The 23518-nt window shown below is 35.7% G+C and overlaps 2 protein-coding genes and 1 pseudogene across 6 annotated transcripts; 2 read left to right on the forward strand and 1 right to left on the reverse strand.

The window, feature by feature from the left end:
• Nucleotides 1-239: 239 nt before the first annotated feature.
• Nucleotides 240-7634, reverse strand: LOC110719406. 5 transcript variants are annotated; one of them, XM_021898341.1, is made up of 5 exons: nt 7476-7634; nt 7255-7310; nt 5778-5815; nt 1109-1481; nt 240-1014 (listed from the first exon to the last, which is right to left on the reverse strand). In XM_021898341.1, the coding sequence occupies exons 3-5, from the start codon at nt 5778-5780 to the stop codon at nt 644-646; spliced, it is 747 nt and encodes a 248-aa protein (XP_021754033.1). In that variant the 5' UTR covers nt 5781-5815; nt 7255-7310; nt 7476-7634; the 3' UTR covers nt 240-643. The 5 variants fall into 5 exon arrangements, with proteins under 5 accessions (XP_021754033.1, XP_021754030.1, XP_021754034.1 ...); XM_021898338.1 differs by having other exon boundaries at nt 5651-5815; XM_021898342.1 differs by having other exon boundaries at nt 5778-5839.
• Nucleotides 7635-16286: 8652 nt separating this feature from the next.
• On the forward strand, nt 16287-18038 carry LOC110719409 (annotated as a pseudogene).
• Nucleotides 18039-19713: 1675 nt separating this feature from the next.
• On the forward strand, nt 19714-22124 carry LOC110719408 (geraniol 8-hydroxylase-like). The gene is made up of 2 exons (XM_021898343.1): nt 19714-20704; nt 21000-22124. The coding sequence occupies exons 1-2, from the start codon at nt 19808-19810 to the stop codon at nt 21603-21605; spliced, it is 1503 nt and encodes a 500-aa protein (XP_021754035.1). The 5' UTR covers nt 19714-19807; the 3' UTR covers nt 21606-22124.
• The last annotated feature ends 1394 nt before the right edge of the window (nt 22125-23518 follow it).

Below are 23518 nucleotides of genomic sequence, written 5' to 3' on the forward strand. Positions count from 1 at the left end.
TTGGTTGCGAATCGTATTTGTGGCTACTGCTGTTTTACAGGTCTGTCTGTCTCCGATAACTAATTCTTGCTTTCTACGTCCTACAGGGATCATTGACCACTAATGAAGCTGAAGTAAAAAAATAGCAGCCGGAGGCTGTAAAGTTGTATCCTGTCTATTGATTGAAAAGTATATACTAAAAAACACTCATTTTCTTATATTTTGCATTTTGGGATAAATATAATCATAAAAACTTTTAATTTAGCATAATATTTATATTTTATATATGTTGATTTATGAATGAACATTACATCAGTGTATTTTTCTAATAATCAACATACTACCCTTTGTAGTGTTTTCCAGGAACATTAACTATTGTACATGTTCTTAGAAAATTCTTCAAAAGATTTAACTCAACAGCACTGCTTACATTGGATATTCTACCTTCATCTAAACTTATTTTAATGCAATGCTGGAGCAATACAAAAGATACAGAGGATTTTTTCTCCTCATGTTTAATAGATGTCACTGATGTAATTATCATGCAAGCAATTTTTTTTTCATAAAAAGGGGGTGACGGTACCACACCTTTGAAGTTTTTCATAGTAGCTAGTTCATTTACCTATATACATTGCTGTTTTTTTTTATTTCCTGCCAATATCTTTCAAAGATCTGTGACATGATCATTCTTGGGTGTAGACGTTTTTGCATCACTGTCTGGTACAGCATTAGTTGGGTCCTTGGTGGCAGAGTCATGATCTTCATTTTCAACAGATTGTGGTGTTGTGAGACGGAGTTTTTTTCGAACAACACTTTGTTCACAAACCGAGTTAGGTTTCGTGTCTTCATTTTGTACTGGAGTCATTGGAGACAGTTTGTCTCCACTCTTGCGTGTGCGACAGAGTGTTGTCCACTCAGCAGGTGAAACCTTAGGAGAATTCACAGTAGCAGGTGTATCGGCAGTTGAATGTTTCAGGGGCTTGTTTTTCATGTTTCTGTCAGCAATTCGATGGCCTTCATCAGCTATAACAATACCTGGAAATAGGGGTATAGGTGTATTAATTTGCAAGAATTACCATGCATAATTTAGAGAGCTTATTTTATAATAAATATGTGTTAGAATTGATACCTTTTGATGGCAATGAGAATTTACAGAAAGTTGTTTCTGAAATTTTATCTTTCCCTTTGTCTCTTATTTTTGAATCTGTTGAATCTTCGTATGTAGCTGTAACATTATCTTCTTTATTAACTGAAGTACTCACATAGGGCTTGGTTGGTGTTAATTCCACATTCATATTTAAATCTGAATATTCAATTTCTTCACTTCTTGCAACAGTTGATTTTGTTAAATCCTTTTTGGATGCATCTTCAACGGTCTCAATTGTTTTGAGTGACCATTCTAAAACACTGCTTGAACCTAGGGAATTAGATGGACTGAGTTTGAAGAATGTTGTATTTTTCCTGAGTTTTTGTTCAATTGCTTGAAAGGCAACCACATCACCCTACAGTACATTTGTAATTAGTATATATATTATCAATGTATTTTATTAACAATATTCTTTATAAGTAAAATATTTGCAATTGCTTTTAAGTTATATGTAAATTTAATAGAAGTTTTATGTAAAAGAGCCATACAAGATCTTTCATTGTTTTGATTTATGCTGAACAATTTCATAACCTTAAAAAAAACCCAAAAGATTTAGCTGCCTAGTAATCACTCCAAGGTTATTTTTCCTAAAGTAGCTAGCCATTTCTTTACTACAGCATATTTTGCTATTTTAAAACCAATCTTTGTCTGTCACCCATTTTGGGGAATAATAAATGTTAGAGGAAAAAAAATGAATGAGGTTAATTGTACCCTGTACACTTTCATAACCTTAAGATGGATCTATACATTTTCAGATCTAGCAAAGAAGAAACATGTCCCTATGGCTGGACACGACAGTTGGACAAAAAACAAAAAGATTTAGCTGCCTAGTTAACACTCCAAAGTTTTTTTTTTTAAAGTAGATGGTCATTTTTTTACTACAACATCTTTTGCTATTTTAAAACCAATATTTGTCTGTCATCCATTTTGGGGAGTGCAGTAAAGGTAGAGCAAGGTCAGGGGAGGTGTAGTGACATCAAGGAAGAGTTGGCGAAGACGGAGCGAAGTTCAGGGAGGTGACAAAGATGCTGGACAATCAGAAAAGAGGAGTAGAAGAAAATGGAGAAAAAGAAAAGAAAAAACTATAAAAGGAAAAGAAAGTGGAAAACAAAAGAAGAGGAAGAAAAAGGAGTGAAGGAACACGGAGAAGAAGAAGTTAAAAAAAAACGAAGGAAGAGTTTGCCAGCCAACTCAGTATCATATATTTCTTGCACTTTTTCAAACACTTTTCTTCCAACACCTTTCCCTTCAACAGGACGACCATCCTCATACATGAGATTGACATTTTTAATAAATAAGTCGTCACATATCCTAGTGCATACAAAATTAGCATTTATCTCTTTTTAACTACTTCTAATGCTGTTAATCAGGCAGATGGGCTTATAATAATGCGAATGAACAAGTTTTTGCATAACAAAGACAACCTTAGAGTAAAGCTAAAAAAAAAACAGGCTACTGAAACTCCAGCCTAAGTAACCAGTATCCTATATCGTAAAAGGTATTTAAAAGAATACAAAACAAGGCAGTAACTTACAGACAACATAAAGATAGTTCAATGCCGAACAATCAAAGGGCGAAGTGAAGGTCAAGGATAGTTGGCGCTCATCGGGCAAGGTTTCTGAGATGTGAGTCTTGGGACACACCTTTGAAAAGACCAATTGGAACCAGAAGCTGTTAATGAAAGTGTTTAAAACTCAATAATGAAATGGCTTAACGGAGATGCAGCGACATCAAGGGAGAGTTGGCAAAGGTGGAGCGAAGTTCAGAAAGATGAGGAAGATGCTGAACAATCAAAAAAGTGGAGAAAAAGGAAATGCAGAAAAAGAAAAGGGAAAAATTTAAAAGGAAAAAGAAGAGGGAAACAGAAGAAGGAAAACAGAAAGGAGTGGAGGAACAAAGAGAAGAAGAAGTAAAGGAAAAAACTAAGGAACAGTTTGCCAACCAACTCAGTATCATATATTTCTTGCACTTTGTCAAACACTTTTCTTCCGACACCTTTTCCTACAACAGGACAACCATCCTAAGTAACCAATAATTGGATAGTTGGATAAAACCAATAATTGATAGCCCAATATTTTATGAGCTTTACTCCAAGGTTGTCTTTGTTACGATATAGGATAGTTGGATAAAACCAATAATTGTTTAAAACCAATCTTTGTTTGATTTTTCTTAGTTATGCTAATTCCATCTGGTATTATTCTTTCGTCACTTCATAATCCTCTACAAGTATATTACATTATTCTTCTTTTTTTTTCTGAATTCATAATTGATTAAAAAGAGATAGTTGGACAAAACCAATAATTGATAGCCCAATATTTTATGAGCTTTACTCCAAGGTTGTCTTTGTTACGATATAGGATAGTTGGATAAAACCAATCTTTGTTTGATTTTTCTTAGTTTAGGCTAATTCCATCTGGTATTATTCTTTCGTCACTTCATAATCCTCTACAAGTATGTTACATTATTCTTCTTTTTTTCTGAATTCATAATTGATTAACTCTATTCAAATTCAAATTCAAACCAAATCTATTCAAATGTGAGTCTTCTGACACACATTTGAAAAGTCCAACTCAGTATCATATATTTCTTGCACTCTGCCAAACACTTTTCTTTCAACACATTTCCCTACAACAGGACGACCATCCTCATATATAAGATTGACGTTTTAAATAAATAAGTCGTCCCATATCCTACCACATACAAAATTAGCATCTATCCCTTTTTAACTCCTTTTAATGAGATTAATCAGCCAACTCAGTATCATATATTTCTTGCACTTTGTCAAACACTTTTCTTCCGACACCTTTCCCTACAACATCACAACCATCCTCATACATGAAATTGACGTTTTAAATAAATAAGTCGTTCCATATCCTAATGCATACAAAATTAGCATCTATCCCTTTTATACTACTTCTAATGAGGTTAAATAGGCAGATGGGCTTATATAATGCAAATGAACTATAGCTTAACGGGAATTCCCAACAGATATTGTACTAATTAACACTTAATCAGATCTAGCAAAAAAGAAACATGTCCCCTATATGGCGCGCGCGAATCTAGCAAAGAAGAAACATGTCCCGATGGCTAGACACGAGAATTGGATTAAAAATAAAAAGATTCAGCTGCCTATTAATCACTTCAAAGTTAATTTTTCTAAAGTAAATGGTCATTGTTTTCACTACAGAATATTTTTCTATTCTTAAACCAATTTTTGTCTATCACCCATTTTGAGGAGTGCTGACGAAGGTGGAGCAAGGTCAGGGGAGGTGCAGCAAGGTCAAGGGAATGTTGGCGAAGGTGGAGCGAAGTTCAGAAAGGTGAGGAAGATACTGAGCAATCAGAAAGTGACAAAGAAGAAAATGCAGAAAAAAGATAAAACAGAAAAAGAAAAAGCAAGAAAAGAAAGATTAAGAGAGACACAGAAGGAGAGAAAGAGTAAGGAGTGGAGGAACAAGAAGAAGAAGTAAAAGAAAAAACCGAGGAAGAGTTTGCCAGCCAACTCAGTATCATATGTTTCTTACACTTTGTGAAGCACTTTTCTTCCAATGACATTGATGTATTAAATAAATAAGTCATTCCATATCCTTGTGCGTAAGGCCGGATGATTGTTAATCTTCATAATTACAAGAGGAAGAACAAAGAGAAGAAGAAGTAAAAGATAAAACTGAGGAAGAGATTACCAGCCAACTCAATATCATATGTTTCTTACACACTGTCGAGTACTTTTCTTTCGACACCTTTACCGAACTTCATATGCAAAAATAACTTTATTAGCATCAAACATCTATAACCGAATTATATTCATTTATGTCTTGTTGTGATTAATACTTTAAATTATACACCTAATAGAAATTCAATTCGGCCTATTAAACACTTATATCTTTTTTTTATTATATTATTATCTTTGTTTTATGTAATGTCAAGTACTCTAAATAGTATATTATAATAAGCTATTAATTAAATCAAAAAATATTATAAACAATATCAAGCAAACAATTAATTATCCATATTATAATAATAACAACTTAATTATCCATATTCTGTACACCTCCACCACCACTGTTTTTGTTTGAAACTCTTTGTTATGGATATAGCTAAGAATATTATGGGAAAAATCAAAATTAAAGATAATAGTGGCCTTATTAAATAAAAATGTGGCCAATTATTTAGGCATGGAGGGAGTAGTGTATTTTTCATTAATTGCTCAGTATCCTTCCCCAAAGAGTCAACATGAAAACCAAAAACTTCTTATATAGCTTTACGTCTATTAGGAGGACACTCAAAATTGAGAGGCAACGAGAATTCATAACCCTTCACCCAAAAAAAATCTCTCAAGGGTTATGAAGGATAGCTAAAAACATGATGCAGCAGATGATGTTTTCCTAAGAATCCTACAGCTCTGATTTGAGGTAATATATATAGACGTGGTGGGTGTTATGAAATCAAAGTGAGTGTAAGACCCAGAGACAAAAGATAAACCATGAACTTCTACAATATTCAAGCATCAACGTGAGGAAATACCTCTGATATAGCAGATGAAACAGCCAACCAGTAAACAGTATGTTCTGTATATTGAGACTGACCAAGCCAATCCATCGTACTGATCCTAACAACAGCTACAGTTCCTACAGGTTTTATGATATCTTACCATGCTTGTTCATCTGTCTGGAATCTTCCAAAAGAGAGCTACAGCACAGAAAAATCAATCACCTAGAGATGAGATTCATGAGAAGCATTCAAATACAGCAGAAGAAAGTACAATAAATGACAATGGAGAAAGATAACAAAGGTAAAGATAATGATAGAAATTGGCTTCGTTCTTTTCACCTTAAAATATCTTATTTGAAGTTGTCTAAAATTAAAATTTAGTTGTAAAATGAAAATGGTAACCCTTTCCCCTTATGTGAACTTAACCAATTGAACCTTCATTTCTGGATTATATAGCCCTTGTCTAAACTTATTTTTCTGTATTCTTGAGTTGGAATTCATTAACTAAGGAGAAAATAAGTAAAACTAAAGAGAAGGTGCACCAGGTAAGGTAGTTACCCTTATTTTTAGGGAAATATATACTCAAGGGCCAAGGGGGAGGCTGGGTGGGCTGGTGGGGAACTATTACCCTTATTTGGAGGGTAGCCATTCCCCCATCCCTTCCTCCTCCCTTAATTATATCACCTCCACAAAACGTTCTTTTAGTTTTCAATAATCTCCCTAATTATTTAACCACAACCCAAGCATGCCCCAAAACTTGTTTCTCAATGTGAAAAGCAAAGCCTAATTAACAAAACTAACAGACTAATTAGATCAAATCAATGCATCACCCCTTTACTTAGACTCTGACCATGCTGCAAGTATTTTGGAATCACTCTGGATTCTGTATATGGGTGCTCTAAAGAGCCAAAAAATATAACTACTGCCATTATTGAAACTCAAAATCTCAGATGTTATACACTCAACATCAACTACTGAACTACTTGCACTTATATTTGTCATATTAATCAAATCAACTACAACTCCTCACAAAATTAAAAGACTAATATACATAACCCAATTGCATGGTTTTTTTTTCCCCTTTCCTGCATTTCGTCTCAACTCTCAAGCATGCAACATTGCAAACAGCCGCCAAAAGATCTAATTATTGCCATTGTTAAACCTCATCCTCCATTGTTAGACCTCCAACATCAATTGCATGCTTTTATATTTGTCAATTAGAATATATAATCTCACACTTTAATCACTGTTTTTATATTACACTTTCTAATTTAAATTAGCTCAACCAAATCTAAAAAAAAAACAGCTCACTGACACCTTCACCAAAAGCAAAGCGTTCAACTGCATGCAACAAAGAACATAAAAAACCCAAATAAAAAAAAACAATCGAAACCAGTAAAATTCAAAACTCAAATAAAAAGCACAAAAAATCCAGAAACAATCGAAATCAGTAATAATCAAAAATCATAAACCCAAAAAATTAAACAAATCTACACTAAATCACCTCATATAATAAGCTTCAATGCCGAACAAACAACAAAGAAGAAAGAACAAAGAAACAGAAAAAAAAAATCCAAGTGAAAAACCCCCTAATTTGATTTGATAAAGTTTATCAATTGTGAATTTAGAATTAATACCTTTACAGTAGATACACCCAGCTCACTGACGCCTTCACCAAAAGCAAAGCGTTCAACTGCATGCAACAAAGAACATAAGAAACCCAAATAAAAAAAACCTATCGAAATCAGTAAAATTCAAAACTCAAATAAAAAAACACAAAAAATCCAGAAACAATCGAAATCAGTAAAGACCAAAAATCAATAAACCCAAAAAACTAAACAAATCTACACTAAATCACCTCATATAATAAGCTTCAATGCCAAACAAACGAACGAAGGAGAAAGAGCAAAGAAAAAGAAAAAAACCCAAATGAAAAAATAAGCAAATTGAGAGAGAAAAGAAGAAGGATAGAGAAAAGAAAAAGGATAGACTGAATACGAAGAGAGAGAAGAAGAATAGAAAGAGGAAAAAGAAGCTGGAAAACAGTGAAAATCAGAATACAATGGCAAGACCGTAAATAACACTCCAAGCCGAGGGTATGGACGGAAGGACACTGTCCTACTGTTCATAAGAACAGTGCCGGTGGTCTACTGACATTTAAAGAGTAAATGATTATTATATGGAGTATTATTTGAATCTATCTATCTACACTATGCTAAATGAGAGTTAATTTTTCCCTCTCAATCCCCCACACATCCTGACCAAAATTCACAAGTGACTTATAATTTTTTTTTCTTGAAAATATTTTCTCTCTCATGTTTATTGTGCATAATAACTCTCGCCCTTGAAAAGTGATACAAAAATAGTATGATGATAAAGATAATTCAAAAGTCTTATTAATTACTTCATGTGCGAAGTACTCGTATTATAAAGATATTCTAGGTGATGTATTTGTCCATAGAACAACTAATGGTCATGTGGGATATTTAATATTGGGCCGGAAATTGTAATATGAAGACTAAGGTAATTATGTTATTGTTTCTTACTATCTACCATTTATATTCCATTTGATCTTCCTTCTCTAATGTATAGAAATATTATGACATGACAACATTTCCAAGGCAAATACGCTAAAATTTATCAAATTAAAAATTTGCCTACAATTTGTTTCTATAATACAATCTTTTAAAAAAATATATGTATCAAGTTAAAAACCCCGGACATCGCACGGGCACTATCTTGTTCCCTCTATTCCCAACATAATATTACCAAGAGGAAAGTATTGGGGGATGAGAATTGGGAGAGGTGAGAAATGAGGAAATTGCCATTATTGAATGGGCAAACAGAAATTTTAATAAGGTTAATTTTGTAAAATAATATATTCCTTATATTACCATTTGCATCCAAATAAGGAATTGGTCTTTTTATTTTTTTGTAATAGATTTCCAACCATAAATTCCTATTTCTAATCTCAATCTCTATTCCCCATAATCAATCTCTACTTCCAATTTTCCACATACCAAACACGCTATAGTGAAATTCAAATGTAAAATTAACAAATGTAAAATAAAAGTCATAATATGACGATTAAATTGAGAAGATATGAAATTTGGGTATACAGTAATAGCCACTCGATCATGTGATTTTAATTGGTGGATGTTAAATACCAAAGTGCTCAAGCCTTGAAATTTCGCACTCAAGCCTTGCCCAATGCAGTTACTGTCTTCAGTACAAACTGTAGTATTGATCTGGCAAGCTACTTAAAATGATCATACCACTTTTTTCAACAGGTAACAATTTTAACAATTCCTTCGAACATGCCGTCTAACTTTTTTCAAATCGACAGATTCTTGCAGGGATGTCTTTTAGTTCATATATGTAACTTTTGTAACTTTGGAGCTAGTAAGGCTCTTCATACTTTGTAATACGGTCTATTAAACATATGTCAAAAAAATAAATATAAATAACAATGTAAGGTGATAAACATATGCATATGGTGGTGCGTGTAGCTATCTTTAAGGTGGCTCAATAGTGTGTCATTACTAGCTAGTCTACAAAGCCTTAAGGTGGCAAACTAATAGATCAGAGAACATTGACAACGATTTACATGGAATAGATTGGGAGTCGGAAATATAGACGATAACAACATATTCATGTTGGAATATTTGCTTCAAATTGTTAGTGATTAGTTAAATCATAAGATATATATGCTTTGTAAGACTATTTATTTTCTTACACATCATCTTTAGATTTATTTTCTCTATATCTTCACTTGCTCACAAAGAACATAATCACATATACTTGTATATAATTTCAAAATATTAATGTTTAATGTACAATAAGTGAACATATTTTCTTTTGAAATTAACATATTTGTACCCATCAAACAGGATTATTGAAAAGATGAACTTGCAAGTTCCTGTAGAACTAGCTGAAATCCTAATGAAGAGCGTTCTGCATTTGTGCGGCATCCAGAGGTGTACATAAAATACCCGGACCGAAAACCGAACCGGAAGATTCAGGTCCATTGCCGGTCCGCGTAAACCAGTCCAATCCGGTTCGGTCCGATCCGGATCTAGACCGCTGTTCACACCCTAGCTAGGGGTGTACATAAAATACCCGGACGGGACCGGACCCAGATCGAAAGATTCAGGTCCATTGTCGGTCCGCATAAATTGGTCCAACCCGGTTCAGGTCTGGTCCGGATCTGGACCAATATTCACCCCTACCGCCATCTTCGTTTAGCATGGATTGCAATCCATCTCTTCCTCTCAAATGAGCAACGAAAGGCAGTGATTCATTATCTCATAGGTATTGTATGTGCCCTTAAAAACGGATGTAGGGCAACCGGAAATCGTTGAAATCAGACCACCAAAAATCCCTTATCTATTACCATTACCAGTACATAGCTAGGTAGCACTTCCTCAGTTGCTTCTCATTGTTTGTCAGGTTCATTGTGTCATTTCATTGAACACATTACATTCACTAATACATAACCTAAATATCATACTTTTAAATCAGATTTTGAGGCAATTCATCATACACTTATCTCCAATAATCATAAATCGTAGATACCTATTCATACAAAACAATTTATTTTTTTTAATCGGATTCTTTGAATCGTTTCATCAAACACTTCATCTAAACTAATCCGGGTTATTTACAATATGATTAATTAATTAATTGTTTAAGGCATTTCATGAAAAAAATTTGTTGGATTCTTTGGCACATTTCATCAAACATATTATCTGCACTAATCCAAAAACCCTTTTCTTTATCAAATTCTTTGAGGTAATTTATCAAACACTTTATCAACACTAACCCAAAAACTTGATATCTCTCCTACAAATACAACATCAAGCACCCTAAAATGGGTAATGGAGGAAATAGTCCGCAACCCATAAATCTGTGTTGGATTGCCATAGGCTAATTGGATGATTCCTATGATTCTGGAGTCAATTGTTATGGGTTGATTGAAACCTAGAAGATATTGTCATCATTTGACGCTATTGTAGACTAGTTTGTATACTTTGTAATCCATTTTCTTCTTTGTTGTGTAATAAAATGTGGAAATTTTAGCAGCAAAAATTATTACGAGTAATAAAGTATGAAGTGTAAAGAATTCAGCAAATTAGACAAGAAGGTCATGTTACGGACTTACGGTTTGGCTTATATGGACTAATTTTTTACTGTAATTTAAAAGTTTGGGCAAGTTCAAGAAAAACTCGAAAAACACATATTGTACGCGGTTGGGCTTATATGGGGAGAAATATTGGCGTATAGTACCTATTTGTAATGGCTAAGTTGTAAATATTAATAAGAGTATAAATTGTAGGAAAAAGTGTCAAATATAATACAAACTTTGAGCGATCCATCAAAAACAAGTCAATCTTTTGATTATTTCTAAATAATACAAACTTTTACAAACTTTGGAGAGTATCCGCATTAAACAAGTTATGACCTGTTGGTAACCTAATTAATAGGTTATGTGAGACACGTGTCATTATCTTATTGGTTTGAAAATTTAATTTGTTTTATTTATTTTTAAAAGTTTATTATTATTATTATTTTATTTAAAAAAAAAAAAAAAAAAAAACCTCCACCCATCTCCTCCACCAGCCACCACCAGCACCACCAACGCCAGCCTCCCTCCCAGCCCTTCGGCGCCGACCACGCCTAGATCCCCCTCCCCCTGCCCGGCGTGCCCCCGCGTCATCCCCTTCCCTCTTCCCCAACAACCAGCGAATCCTCCCCCGCGCGTCATCCCCTTCCCCAGCAACCAGTGAACCCCCTTCCCTAAAACCTTCCCTCCCCCGCAAAACTACTAAAAACCCATCTCCCACCCTAAAAAACCCTAATCGGACCTCCCTAGCCACCGCTAGGAATTCGGTTAGGGTTTTTCGAGGGTGGGGGATGGGTTTTTGGTGGTTTTGCGAGGGGAGGGAGGGTTTTAGGGAAGGGGGTTAGCTGGTTGCCGGGGAAGAGGGAAGGGGGTGACGCGCAGGGGAGGGGGTCGATGCCGGCACCAGGGAGGGGGATTTGGGCTTGGCTAGTGCCGGGGGGCTGGGAGGGAGGCTGGCGACGGTGGTGAGTGGCTGGTGGAGATGGTTTTTTTAAAAATATTTTATTTTTGAAGAAATTTTTTAAAAATATTTTAATTATTAATTAAAGGTTTTATTAAGAGTTAATTACATTATTAAACGAATTTATTTTAAAAAAAAAAATTAACTTGTCATTCAGGTTGCAAGTAAAATAACTTGTTTAAAGCGGATACTCCCAAAAGTTTGTACAATTCAGAAATAATCAAAAGATTGACTTGTTTTTGGCAAACCGTTCAAAGTTTGTACTCCCTCCACCCGGAGTTATCTGCACCAAAGGACATAATTGCGGACTCCTAGGCAAAACTTCTTAAACAAGATTATTGAGAAGTAAGAGGAGAGAGTAGGGATAATTAAACTAAACTAAAATAAAACACACAATTAAACATTGGAGAACAACCACCCCACGAACCACCGCACCACCCCACAAACCACCAACACCCAACCCACGAACCACCGCACCACCCCCACGAACCACCAAAACCCACCACCCCACAAACCAAACCACCGAAACCGCCACCCCACGAACCACCAACACCCAACCCCACTTACGCAACCCCCACGAAACCACCACCAAAACCCACCACCCCACAAACCAAACCACTGAAACCGCCACCCCACAAACCACCTACACCCAACCCCACTTACGCAACCCCCCGAAACCACCACCAAAACACACCAAACCCACCACCAAACCCACAAAACCCAGATTTGGAGAATTGCATGACGATGAATTGCGGTGGTGCTGGGATAAGGTGGTGGAGAATTGTACGACGAATTGCGGTGGTGTTGGTGCTCTGGGCTCGTCTGGGCTGGTGGTAGGGGCGGCGAAGGTGGCTGGGGTAAGGTGGTGGAGAATTGCGCAACGAATTGCGGTGATGCTGGTGCTGTGGGCTCGTCTGTGCTGGTGGTAGGGGAGGCGAAGGTGGCTGGGGTAAGGTGGTGGATTAGTTGGTAAGTCAATGTAATTAACAAATTGTAAACAAAGTTAAAAATTTTAAGTAAGGGTAAAGTTGACATTTTACTACTAAAAATTTACCAAAAGAGGAAATAAAAAAAAAATTGTTGTAGATAATAGAGAGCACCTATTTTTAGTAAATGTTGTAGATAATAGCGGGCGGAGGGAGTATTATTTTTAACAATTTTTCCTAAATTGTATAATAATGTACCGTTAAATATGTAAATGGTATCATTAAACGTTGTAGTAGTATAAATGTTTTTCTAATGGTACAAATAAGTATGTAAATTGTACATCAAATATTATACCACTGTGAAATTTAATAGTATTACGAAGATAACCTATAATGGTATTATATATGTGCATAATAGTACAAAAAATTAGCACTGTAATCATAAAAACTACCATTATAAATGTCAAATGATTATTTACCCCAAGATGCACTCATATGGACTAAGTTTTTACTGTATCAAATTTTTTTTTCTTTTACCCCAAGTAAAAGAAAAACTCGAAAAAACGTGTTAAGTATGCGGCTGGTCAAATCATGTTACCACTTATAACAAAATCAAAGTAATTCCTATAACATTGACCAATTAGCCACTGTAATTCTGATTGAGTTACCCTAATACACTGACAAAGTCCAAACCCAGATGGTTGGCTACACCCGAATTGGTGATAAAAATAACATTTTTTGAAATAAACAAGTATAATACAAATTTCTAATGCTTATATATTTCTAAACATAATAAGGCCTTGTTTGGTTGAACTAAAAAATTGAGGGAATTGAAAATTATTCATGGGAATTTAAAAATGGGTGATTTGTTTGATTGACTACGAAAAGTGAAATATGTACGAATTGCAAATTTAGGGGAATCTCCCCAAAATATTGGAATTAAATTACCAACCTCCCTTGATAACTCCAATTTCCCATGATTTGCCAATTACTTATTAACACCAAATAATTTTATACAACTCCTAGGAAATTAAATGTGAGAATTTTTTTCCAATGAAATGCAATTGAGTATGGAAAATTAATTCCATGATCAATCAAACGATACCTAAATTCGTATAATTGTTACATGTGTTTCGATTTATAATATTCAAATATACTTGGTAATCTATAATTTATGAGATCTTGTGTTATGTACTACAGATTATTTTACAATATTGTATTAGAAGATGTGCAATAATGCAACTATGATAGTCAAAGTGAAACGAAAGGGTAAGGTTTAGAAAAAAAAAATATTTTGAACGCTGAGGAATTTATTACTTGTTAATTTGTAGACCAATTATCTTATGTTTAATAATTAAATATGTTGAGAGGTTGTGATTGAAATGCAATTAGGTAAGCATACTACCAAGGTAGTTGTGCGATTTACGGTTTTAACAATAAAAATTTTGTTTATATTGTGCGTAATATAAACAATTTAAGCTAAACATAATAGATCGTAAAATACTCGACATGACCAATTTTGGGCGGGCTTTAGACAGAATTTTCAATAGGGGATCAAGTAGAAACTCACACACTAAAGATGTCAAAAATTGATCTGATCCGAACAAAATCTGATTAAGATTTCAACTTGTATGAACAAAATAATATAACATGATCCAAATATGAAATAGACCTGTTCTGACTTCACCGAATCCAACCTAGAAGCCTATCTACCCGAATTGACACCTCTATCTCACATTCATGAGTGATTTTTACAAAAAATGAACACGCACTGGCTGAGTATAGGTTTTATAACTATTCAATGTTCTCTCTTGAAATTATGATTATTAGTTAATGTATGTGATTCATAAGAAAGTCGTGTCAGATATCACTATCTCAAATGAAAATTCTAAAATTATACTAAGCCTCATAATTGGATATAAAAAAAATAACGGATTTTTCACCAAATACCACTGAGTTATTCCGTGATTCACCATATACCACAAGAAATTTTTTAATACACCAAATAACACTGAGTTAATGTACATTAATACAAAATGCCATTTTTGGTAACTGCCATTAGTCTGCTGTTAACTCTATTAGTAATTAGGGTTAATTGTGCCACGTGGCTGTCACTTATTGGCTCTTATTAATATTATCTAATTAATTACTTAAATAAAGAATTAAAAAAAAATTAGCCACCACCTCCTCTCTCCACCAACCCCGACACCCCTCCCTCTCCCTCACCAGCCCAGCTCCCCCTCCCCGCTGGCGGCCTTGCCCAGCCTCCTCCTCGCCGACCCTCCGAAGCTCCCCCTACCCCTGTCGTCTCTCCTTCCCGTCCTCCTCCCAAACCACCATCCTCTAAATGCACTTCTCTCAACCCATCTTCCCAAAAATCAATCTGCATCTCCCGCCGACCGGAATCCGACCAAAACCCCCCGCCGGCGCTCCTCCCCTTCCCTTAACCGCCGTGCCCGCATCTCCCACAAAAACCCTCCCCTAACCACCGCCCAGCTTCAAACTCACTCCTCTCACCTCCAATCACCAACTCACCAATTCCAATTCCTCCTCACTGCATTTCTTCACCGGAAGCCACCAATCGCAGCAGCCTCGCCTCCTTACTCGCCACTTTTAACTCCCCCCTGTCCCTTGAATTCTCTCGATCAATTCATGTATTAATTTCAAAAACTCCAATTACAAACAATTAAGAGAAGGAGCGACCTGAATGGAGAGCGTGGAGAGTGCTTCAACGGGAAATTTTAAACAGCAATGGAAGAGGTAGCATGCGCAGTGGTCGCCGGCAGTGGAAGATCGAGGTAGCAGTGGTCGTCGTGCACGCATTTCACGGCGGTTTCGTGGGGGGTGGTACTTTCAGCAAGTTAGGCGGCAGTTTTGTGGCGGTTTCATGGTTGTTTCGTGGTGGTTTCGTGGTTGTGGTTTTCGGATAAGGTGCTGGCTGGGGTCGGGGTTGTCGCCGGCCAACTGGGAAGTGGCTGGGGTCGGGATTGTCGCCGGCAGGGGTGGCGGTGGCTTGTATTGGTGGTGTTTAATTTTTATATTATTTTTTAAAATAATTTTTCTAAAGTTAATTAATTAATTAAATAATATTAATTGGAACCAATTACAAACTATCACGTGACACAATTAACGTTAATGACTAACTAAGTTAATGGAAATGACATGTTGTGACATTTATGTTAAACTCAGTGATATTTGGTATATTAGAAAATTTCTTGTGAATTACGGAATAGGGTGAATTACGGAATAACTCAGTGGTATTTGGTGAAAAATCCGAAAAAATAAATAAATAAAACCTAGTAATGAAAGGTACTTAAATCAAACTGGCTTTCTTCAATGGTGATTGTAATAATTAGATAACACCTACTACTCCCTCTGTCCCTATTTTTTGCCCTATTGTCAAAATGTGGGTCAAATTTTGATAACTTTGACCATAAATTCCCATTGTTCTACCAAAGGAAATATAGTCATGTGAGATCTTATTTGATTCATCTCATTATAAACTTAATTAATATCTACTTTTTATAATTTGTACGCATATGAAAATTGAGATATAAATGTTTTAACACATGTCTTGGAGACCGCATAAAGTCAAATGGGGCAAAAATAAAGGGACAGAGGAAGTAATACGTTAAAAAAATAAATAAATAAAATAAAATAAAGCAAAGCTACGTACATGTTTATTATTATTACGGAGTATTTATTTTTTACAAAGCAGATATTTGATTTGAAAATCAAGCGAAAAATATAAACATGTACTTCATAATTGATTCTAGAAGAGATGTAGACCGTTCAATCATCCACAACTTTGGAAATTAACTTATCAACAATTAAAAAAAAAGATTAAAATTTGAAGTTAACTGAGGGAGGGAGATATAAAATAACACCTGCACTACAACATTGTAACAAGTTAAACAATATGCAAAGTACGATTATTGGTCGTGTGCCAACTGTGATCATTTCTTCAGCAGACATAGCCAAAGAAGCCCTTCAAAAGAATAATCTTTCCTTCTCCAACCGGATGGTGTTGGATGGTATCCGTGCACTTGGCCATCATAAAAAATCAATAGTCTGGTTGCCGTAGCATCTCAATGGCGAAACCTCCGCAAGATCTGCAACACACATGTTTTCTCTATCAGCAGACTCGATGCCAGCCAAAGCCTACGAAGAAATAAGGTGAAAGATCTTCTTAAGTTTGTAGAGAAAAGCAGTGAATTCGGTGAAGCAGTGGATATCAGCCAAGCAGCCTTCAGTCCTTCACTACTGCCTTAAATTCGCTAGCAAGCACCTTTTTTTCAGTGGATTTGGGTGATCCCAGCTCCGAGTTTGCTCGTGAATTCAAAAAAACAACACGAGAAATGATAGAAGAATTAGGGAAACCCAATATTGCAGATTATTTCCCTATACTTCAAAACATAGACCCACAGGGCATCAGGAGTCGTATGAGTGTTCATTTTGAGAAGATAATGAGTCTATATCAGACCATGATTGATCAACAACTGCAAGACAATCAGAACTCATTAGGCTCAAAGAGTGATGTTCTTGATTCATTGCTGTGCATCAATCAGGAGAAAACTAAGGAGATTGAATCATCAGATATCCCAAACCTATTACTAGTTCGTCTTCTGCCATTACTATTTCATCTCTTCACTAAAATGACTACTTCTTATTTGGCTTACTCCACAACCTGGATGTTTTTTTTTTTGGCAGGACCTATTTACTGGGGGAACAGACACAACATCAAGCACCCTCGAATGGGCTATGGCTGAGCTACTTAACAATCCAGAAAAGCTGAACAAAGCAAAAGCAGAGCTCCATGAAATCATCGGAAAAGGAAACCCATTAGAGGAACCAGATACTGTCCGGCTCCCATACTTGCAAGCAGTTGTAAAAGAGACCTTACGATTACATCCACCTGTGCCTTTTCTAGTACCCAGAAAAGTAGATTCAGATGCACAACTTTCCAACTTTACAGTGCCAAAAAACGCACAAGTGTTGATCAATGCATGGGCAATTGGGAGAGATCCAAATGCGTGGGAAAACCAAAATTCATTTGAGCCAGAAAGATTTCTGGGATCGCACATTGATTTTAAAGGTCATGATTTTGAGCTGATTCCATTTGGTGCTGGTCGTCGAATCTGTCCTGGATTACCATTGGCAATTCGGATGCTTTATTTGATGTTGGGGTCACTGATAAATGGGTTTGACTGGAAGCTGGAAGGCGGAGTTTCACCTGGGAAGATGAATATGGAGGAGAGATTTGGGATCTCACTGCAGAAAGCTCAGCGACTTCATGCTACTCCAGTATGTGTCTGAATATTAATGTATCATACCAGTTTGCGTTGTAGAGGTAAATAAGGTGTATGCAACCATAAACCTGCAACAGTAAAGAGCTTATTATTGTTAGACCTATCACTTTAGAGTTGATATCATGGTATTAAATAAACTAAGAGTTATAGATATTCCAAATATGAACACTTGATCAACCATCAAAATTAGAAAATCTGACTACTTTAAATGCCGTTCTATATTTAAAGATTCTCAAAAAAAGTCTAAATTACAGGCAAGACTCAAGTCCCTAATACAGATGAATATCTTTATTTATGCTTGATATACAGTTCTACATTTTTTAGAGGATTGTATAGATATATTATTGTTCATCACTGTAAAAATCTAGAGCAGGACAGACCACCAGAATGCTAGTTGAGAAAATCCAGCTATCAATATGATAACTGTCAAATAACTGATACTAATTCATAAAATTCATTTACAGACGTACAGAAGGCACCAAACAGAGTAGACCCTGTTTCAGATTTAACAGAAGGGGTATCTGTTTTCCTATATAGAAGAGCTTCTCCCTAAAGAATACGTCACATTAGTATTTCAGCAATTGCAAATTGATACGCCAACTTTTGATTTAAGCAAGTTAAATAACTTGCTCATAGCCTCATATTGGCCTTAAGGTTACTTTCAGAGTTTCAGCTAAGTAGCTAACCAATCTTATGAGGGACAACTGGGGTGGAGATGTAGAAGAATACAATAGCCATGGTATTTCAACACAATTCTTTCTCACTCAAGTGTGGCCTAATATTTAGGGACAGGTATTTAAGAATAAACAGAGAATCCAAAATAAAAATTAATAATTCCATTAAACAATTTAAATTTACAGCTTCTCAAAATTGGGGGGATTCCTTGCTTAAGCACATAGTGGTGATTCACAAGAACTACAAGCTTGAAAACAAACTTTTTCAGAACCACAGGCTCTACAAGTAAACTATTTTACATCTTGTATTTCACTTTAAGGTTATTTCACAGACAGAAAAGTGAGGTCGAGCCAACACCAAAATGTTTTATCACATGCTGCAATTAAAAAGATTACAGCTTCTAAGGAGTGCCGTCACAAAACACAGCCCAAGCCTTTCAAGTTTCAAGAATATCAAATCACCATCTATTTGCCACTTTAGATGGAACGCAGCCATTGATTAGTCATATGTGTACATATATAATTGCCTTCCCAGTATGTCATTCATCTAGCTTCTTAGTATTTATTTTTTTACCAAAGCTAGATGAATGACGTAGTGAAAAGGCAATTACATAAGTACACAAATAACTCTTAGTATTAGTCTGCAGTTTTGCACAGTGCACCCTCCTGAATGTAGTTGGTTTTGGCATCAATCATCTTCATCACAAGGTTATGTATTTGAGTCTTCACAGTACAACTGTCAGCGATATACACAAAAATTGGATCCGACCCGGTTTAAATTAGGCTGACCCTGGGCTATACCAAGCCAGGCCATCGAACATACCAGAGTAATCCAGATTTTTCCAGGCAATCAGAAAACATAAAATATATACATATATAATTTTGTATTACGTATCAAGCAACCAGCTATTTTAGTGGGAGTTAGTGATTATTTTTTATTTCTTATATAGTTAATTGTCATCTAGTATTGTCTTATCCAGAATGGCCCAACATAGATATTTAAATGAGCCTGCTCCCACTTAATTGATATGCTCCCTCCAACACCACGTGCATTACGTGGTAACTAATCCATCTATCATTTTCACAATACAAACAACTTAGTTGATTGACCTAAAATCCATAAGGACCCCAGATGTGGAGAGTATAAGATTGGCCAACTTATCAAGTACAATGAAATACAGACTGAAATCACAAAATCATGGATTACCTGAGTTTTGTGTTGTATCTTCTTCTAGCATGGATTGCCATCCATCTTGTCCTCTCAAATGCAAAGAAAAGCAGCGATTCACATCCACGGACATTACCACCTGGTCCGCCCACTGTACCTATCTTTGGGAACCTCTTCAGCCTAGGAACCAAACCACATGTCTCCTTAACTGAGCTTTCCAAGAGATACGGCCCTCTCATGACTCTGCAGCTCGGCCAAGTCCCAACAGTAATCATTTCTTCAGCTGACATGGCCAAGGAAGCCCTCCAAAGGAATGATATTTCCTTCTCCAACCGGATGGTTATTGATGCTGTTTGTGCACTCAATCACCACGAAAATTCTATAGTCTGGTCCCCGGTATCAACAAAATGGCGAAACTTTCGCAAAATCTGCAACTCTCATGTTTTCTCCAACAATAAACTTGTTGCAAGCCAAAGCTTTCGGGTAAACCAGGTAAAAGATCTCCTTTCCTATGTACAAAAATGCAGTGAAACCAATACAACAGTGGATATAGGGCAAGCAGCCTTTACCACTATCCTGAATCTGCTATCAAGCACTTTCTTTTCAGTAAATTTGGGTGACCTTAGTTCAGAGTTTACTCATGAATTTAAACAAACAGTACGATGTATAATGGATGAAGCAGGAAAACCAAACTTTGCAGATTATTTCCCAATTCTTAAGAAGATAGACCCACAAGGTATCAGACGGCGTATGAGTGTTCACTTCCAAAAGATGATTGATTTATTCAACTCCATGATTGAGCAAAGGTTGCAGGGCCAGATATCATCAGACACAACACAATCCTACAACTTTCTCGATGCATTGCTAGGCATTAGCCAAGAGAAAACCGAGGAAATCGATCCATCAAAGATCCCAAATCTATTTGTGGTACATACACAATACTTTCTCAGCTGCTCTTTACCTTTAATTATCTTCATTGAAGCATTTCATCAAACACTTCATATGCACCATTTCAAAACCCTTATCCCAATTTTTGTACAAAACGTAAAGTGTCAATTTTATCAGATTTTTTTTTTTTTTTTTTCTTGAAAGCATAACTCTTTCATCAAACACTTTATCTGCAACATTCCAAAAACCTAATCATATTTTCCCAGATTCTTTGAGGCATTTCATCAAAACACATTATCTGCACTAATCCAAAAACCTCAACATCATTTTACAGGACTTATTTGCAGCAGGAACAGATACAACATCAAGCACCATAGAATGGGCAATGGCGGAACTACTCAAAAACCCAGAAAAACTAAAGAAAACACAACAAGAACTCCACCAAACAGTAGGAAAAGAAAACCCAGTAAAAGAATCCGACATCACCCATCTTCCATACTTACAAGCAATCGTAAAAGAAACCCTCAGATTACACCCAGCAGTACCATTTTTAGTACCCAGAAAAGTTGAATCAGATATCAAATTATTCGGGTTTACAGTACCCAAAAACGCTCAAGTTCTGGTGAATGTATGGGCAATCGGGCGAGACCCGGATGTTTGGGAAAGACCCGAATCATTTGAACCAGAAAGATTTGTGGGATCTGAAATTGATGTGAAAGGATGTGATTTTGAGCTGATTCCATTTGGTGCTGGGCGTAGGATTTGTCCTGGGTTGCCATTGGCGATTCGGATAATTCCATTGATTCTGGGTTCGTTGATTCATGGGTTTGATTGGAAGTTAGAAGATGAGGTTTCTTCGGAGAAGATGGATATGGAGGAGAATTTTGCGTTTACTTTGGAGAAAAATCAGAGACTTCGAGTTATTCCGGTTCCTGTGTAAAATGCTTGTGTGTGTTGGGTGAAAAATCCGAAATTGTTTGGCCATAAGCGGGAGATTGTTACACGTACGAAGTTACGTAATGAGTAGGTATGGGTGTGTTCTATTTAGGGGGAGCAAAAATTTAGGTTACTTGTATACCAAGTTCTGGTTGCGGGTAATAAAACTGGGAACTTGTTGCAACAGGTTCAGGTTTCGAGTAATAAAATTTTGGATCCGGAACCTGTAGGGTACCCTGTTAGTTCAGGTTCCTTGTAGGGTCTACGAAATCGGAACTTATTATTAAAGCCCAAATGTAAAAGCCCTATTTCAAAATTGTATAATTAAGTAACCCCCCCCCAAAAAAAAAAACCCTAAGCTCATATATCATTTCTCATTTCCTACACCGGTCGTGACCTACCTCTCTCCCTCCTCTTATTCATTTTTCATCTTAATCTTAAAGGTTTAATTAAAGGTATTAATATAAATATTTGTAATTTTGTATTCTGTATTAAAGTTGTAAGCTTTTATTGTGAACATCCATTTTTTTTTTATTTTGTAACAATATATCAAGTAACTATTAAGCTTACTTGAAAAGACAGGGTACCCTGTTTCGGAACCGGAACCTGTAGGTTCCGATTTCGGTTCCCAATTTTTAGGAACCTGTTGAACAGATTTCGGTTCCTAATCCTATTTTAGGAATCTGTTGCAACAGGTTCCGGTTCTGGGTTGGTACTCTGCTTCGCTCACCCCTAGTTCTATTCACCGATTTTTACTTATCTAAACTAATTTTATCTTATCTAAACTTATTAGATCTTATCAAAATTTACTTTAGTTGTAATTTTACTTGAGTAATCCTTACGAGTATCAAAATTTATTTATCTTGAACTAAACTAATCTGAAGTTATTACTTAATACACCTGAAATAAGTGAAAATAGGGTGAACAGAGCCCTTAGTTGTTTGTATAAATGTATCTAGTAAATAATATTCATATATAATTGAGTAGTTGTTTGATTGCATAAAATAACCAATAACGACATTAATTTAATAATCAATAATGACATTAATTTGATAAAACCCTATGAAAAAGGGTGCTTCCCATCATCCTCTTCTTCTTCCTTTCTTAATAATGGTCACTTCGCGATGAAACAAAAAGACAACATAGTAGCAAAGAGTGTGAAGTAGGGCCATATCAAACCCTAAGGAAAAAACCTTCCTTTCGCGGCGGCATTTTGAACCGCCACAAGCAGGCGATGGTGTGAAGCTTTACTCGCATGGAGGAAGAAGGTATGTTGGCTGATTATATATGGTGGAATGGAGAATGGAGGAAGAAAGGGATGAAAAATACAAAGATGCTCCCAATTAAACAAGTGAAATGACACAATGTTTATTAGACTGATAAACATGTATTTTCTCCTATGTAAATGCTTGCATTGTGTTATTTTTTGGTGAAAAATTCGAAATTGTTTGGCGATTAGTGGGAACACGTACGAAGTTACGTAATGTGTTGGTTGTATTAGTTGTTTGTATAAATGCATCTAGTGAATGATGTTCATAGATAATCGAGTAGTTGTTTGATTACATAAAATAATCAATAACAACATTAATTTGATAAATTGTTGAGAGTGAGGATAGCTCGGTTGATTAGAGCTTCCCTCCCAAATCAAAGTTGTACATTGGCATGTATGCCGGTCAAGTAGTGTTGCAATTGTCCTGAAATGGAGGGAGTAGTGAGAAATAACTATCGTATTGAGTTGGATGTATTAGTTGCTTGTATCTAGTGAATGATATATATTCAAATATTCGTAGATGAAACGAGTAGTTGTTTGATTGCGTAAAATAATCAACCACGACTTTAACTTGATATTTTACAGCAAATTTCATTTTTTTTTTATCAAATTATATTTCTAGTATATTTGGAAAAGATGAGCGGGTA

The sequence above is a fragment of the Chenopodium quinoa genome, unplaced genomic scaffold, assembly GCF_001683475.1.
Source record: "Chenopodium quinoa cultivar QQ74 unplaced genomic scaffold, ASM168347v1, whole genome shotgun sequence".
NCBI classification, from domain to species: Eukaryota; Viridiplantae; Streptophyta; class Magnoliopsida; order Caryophyllales; family Amaranthaceae; genus Chenopodium; species Chenopodium quinoa.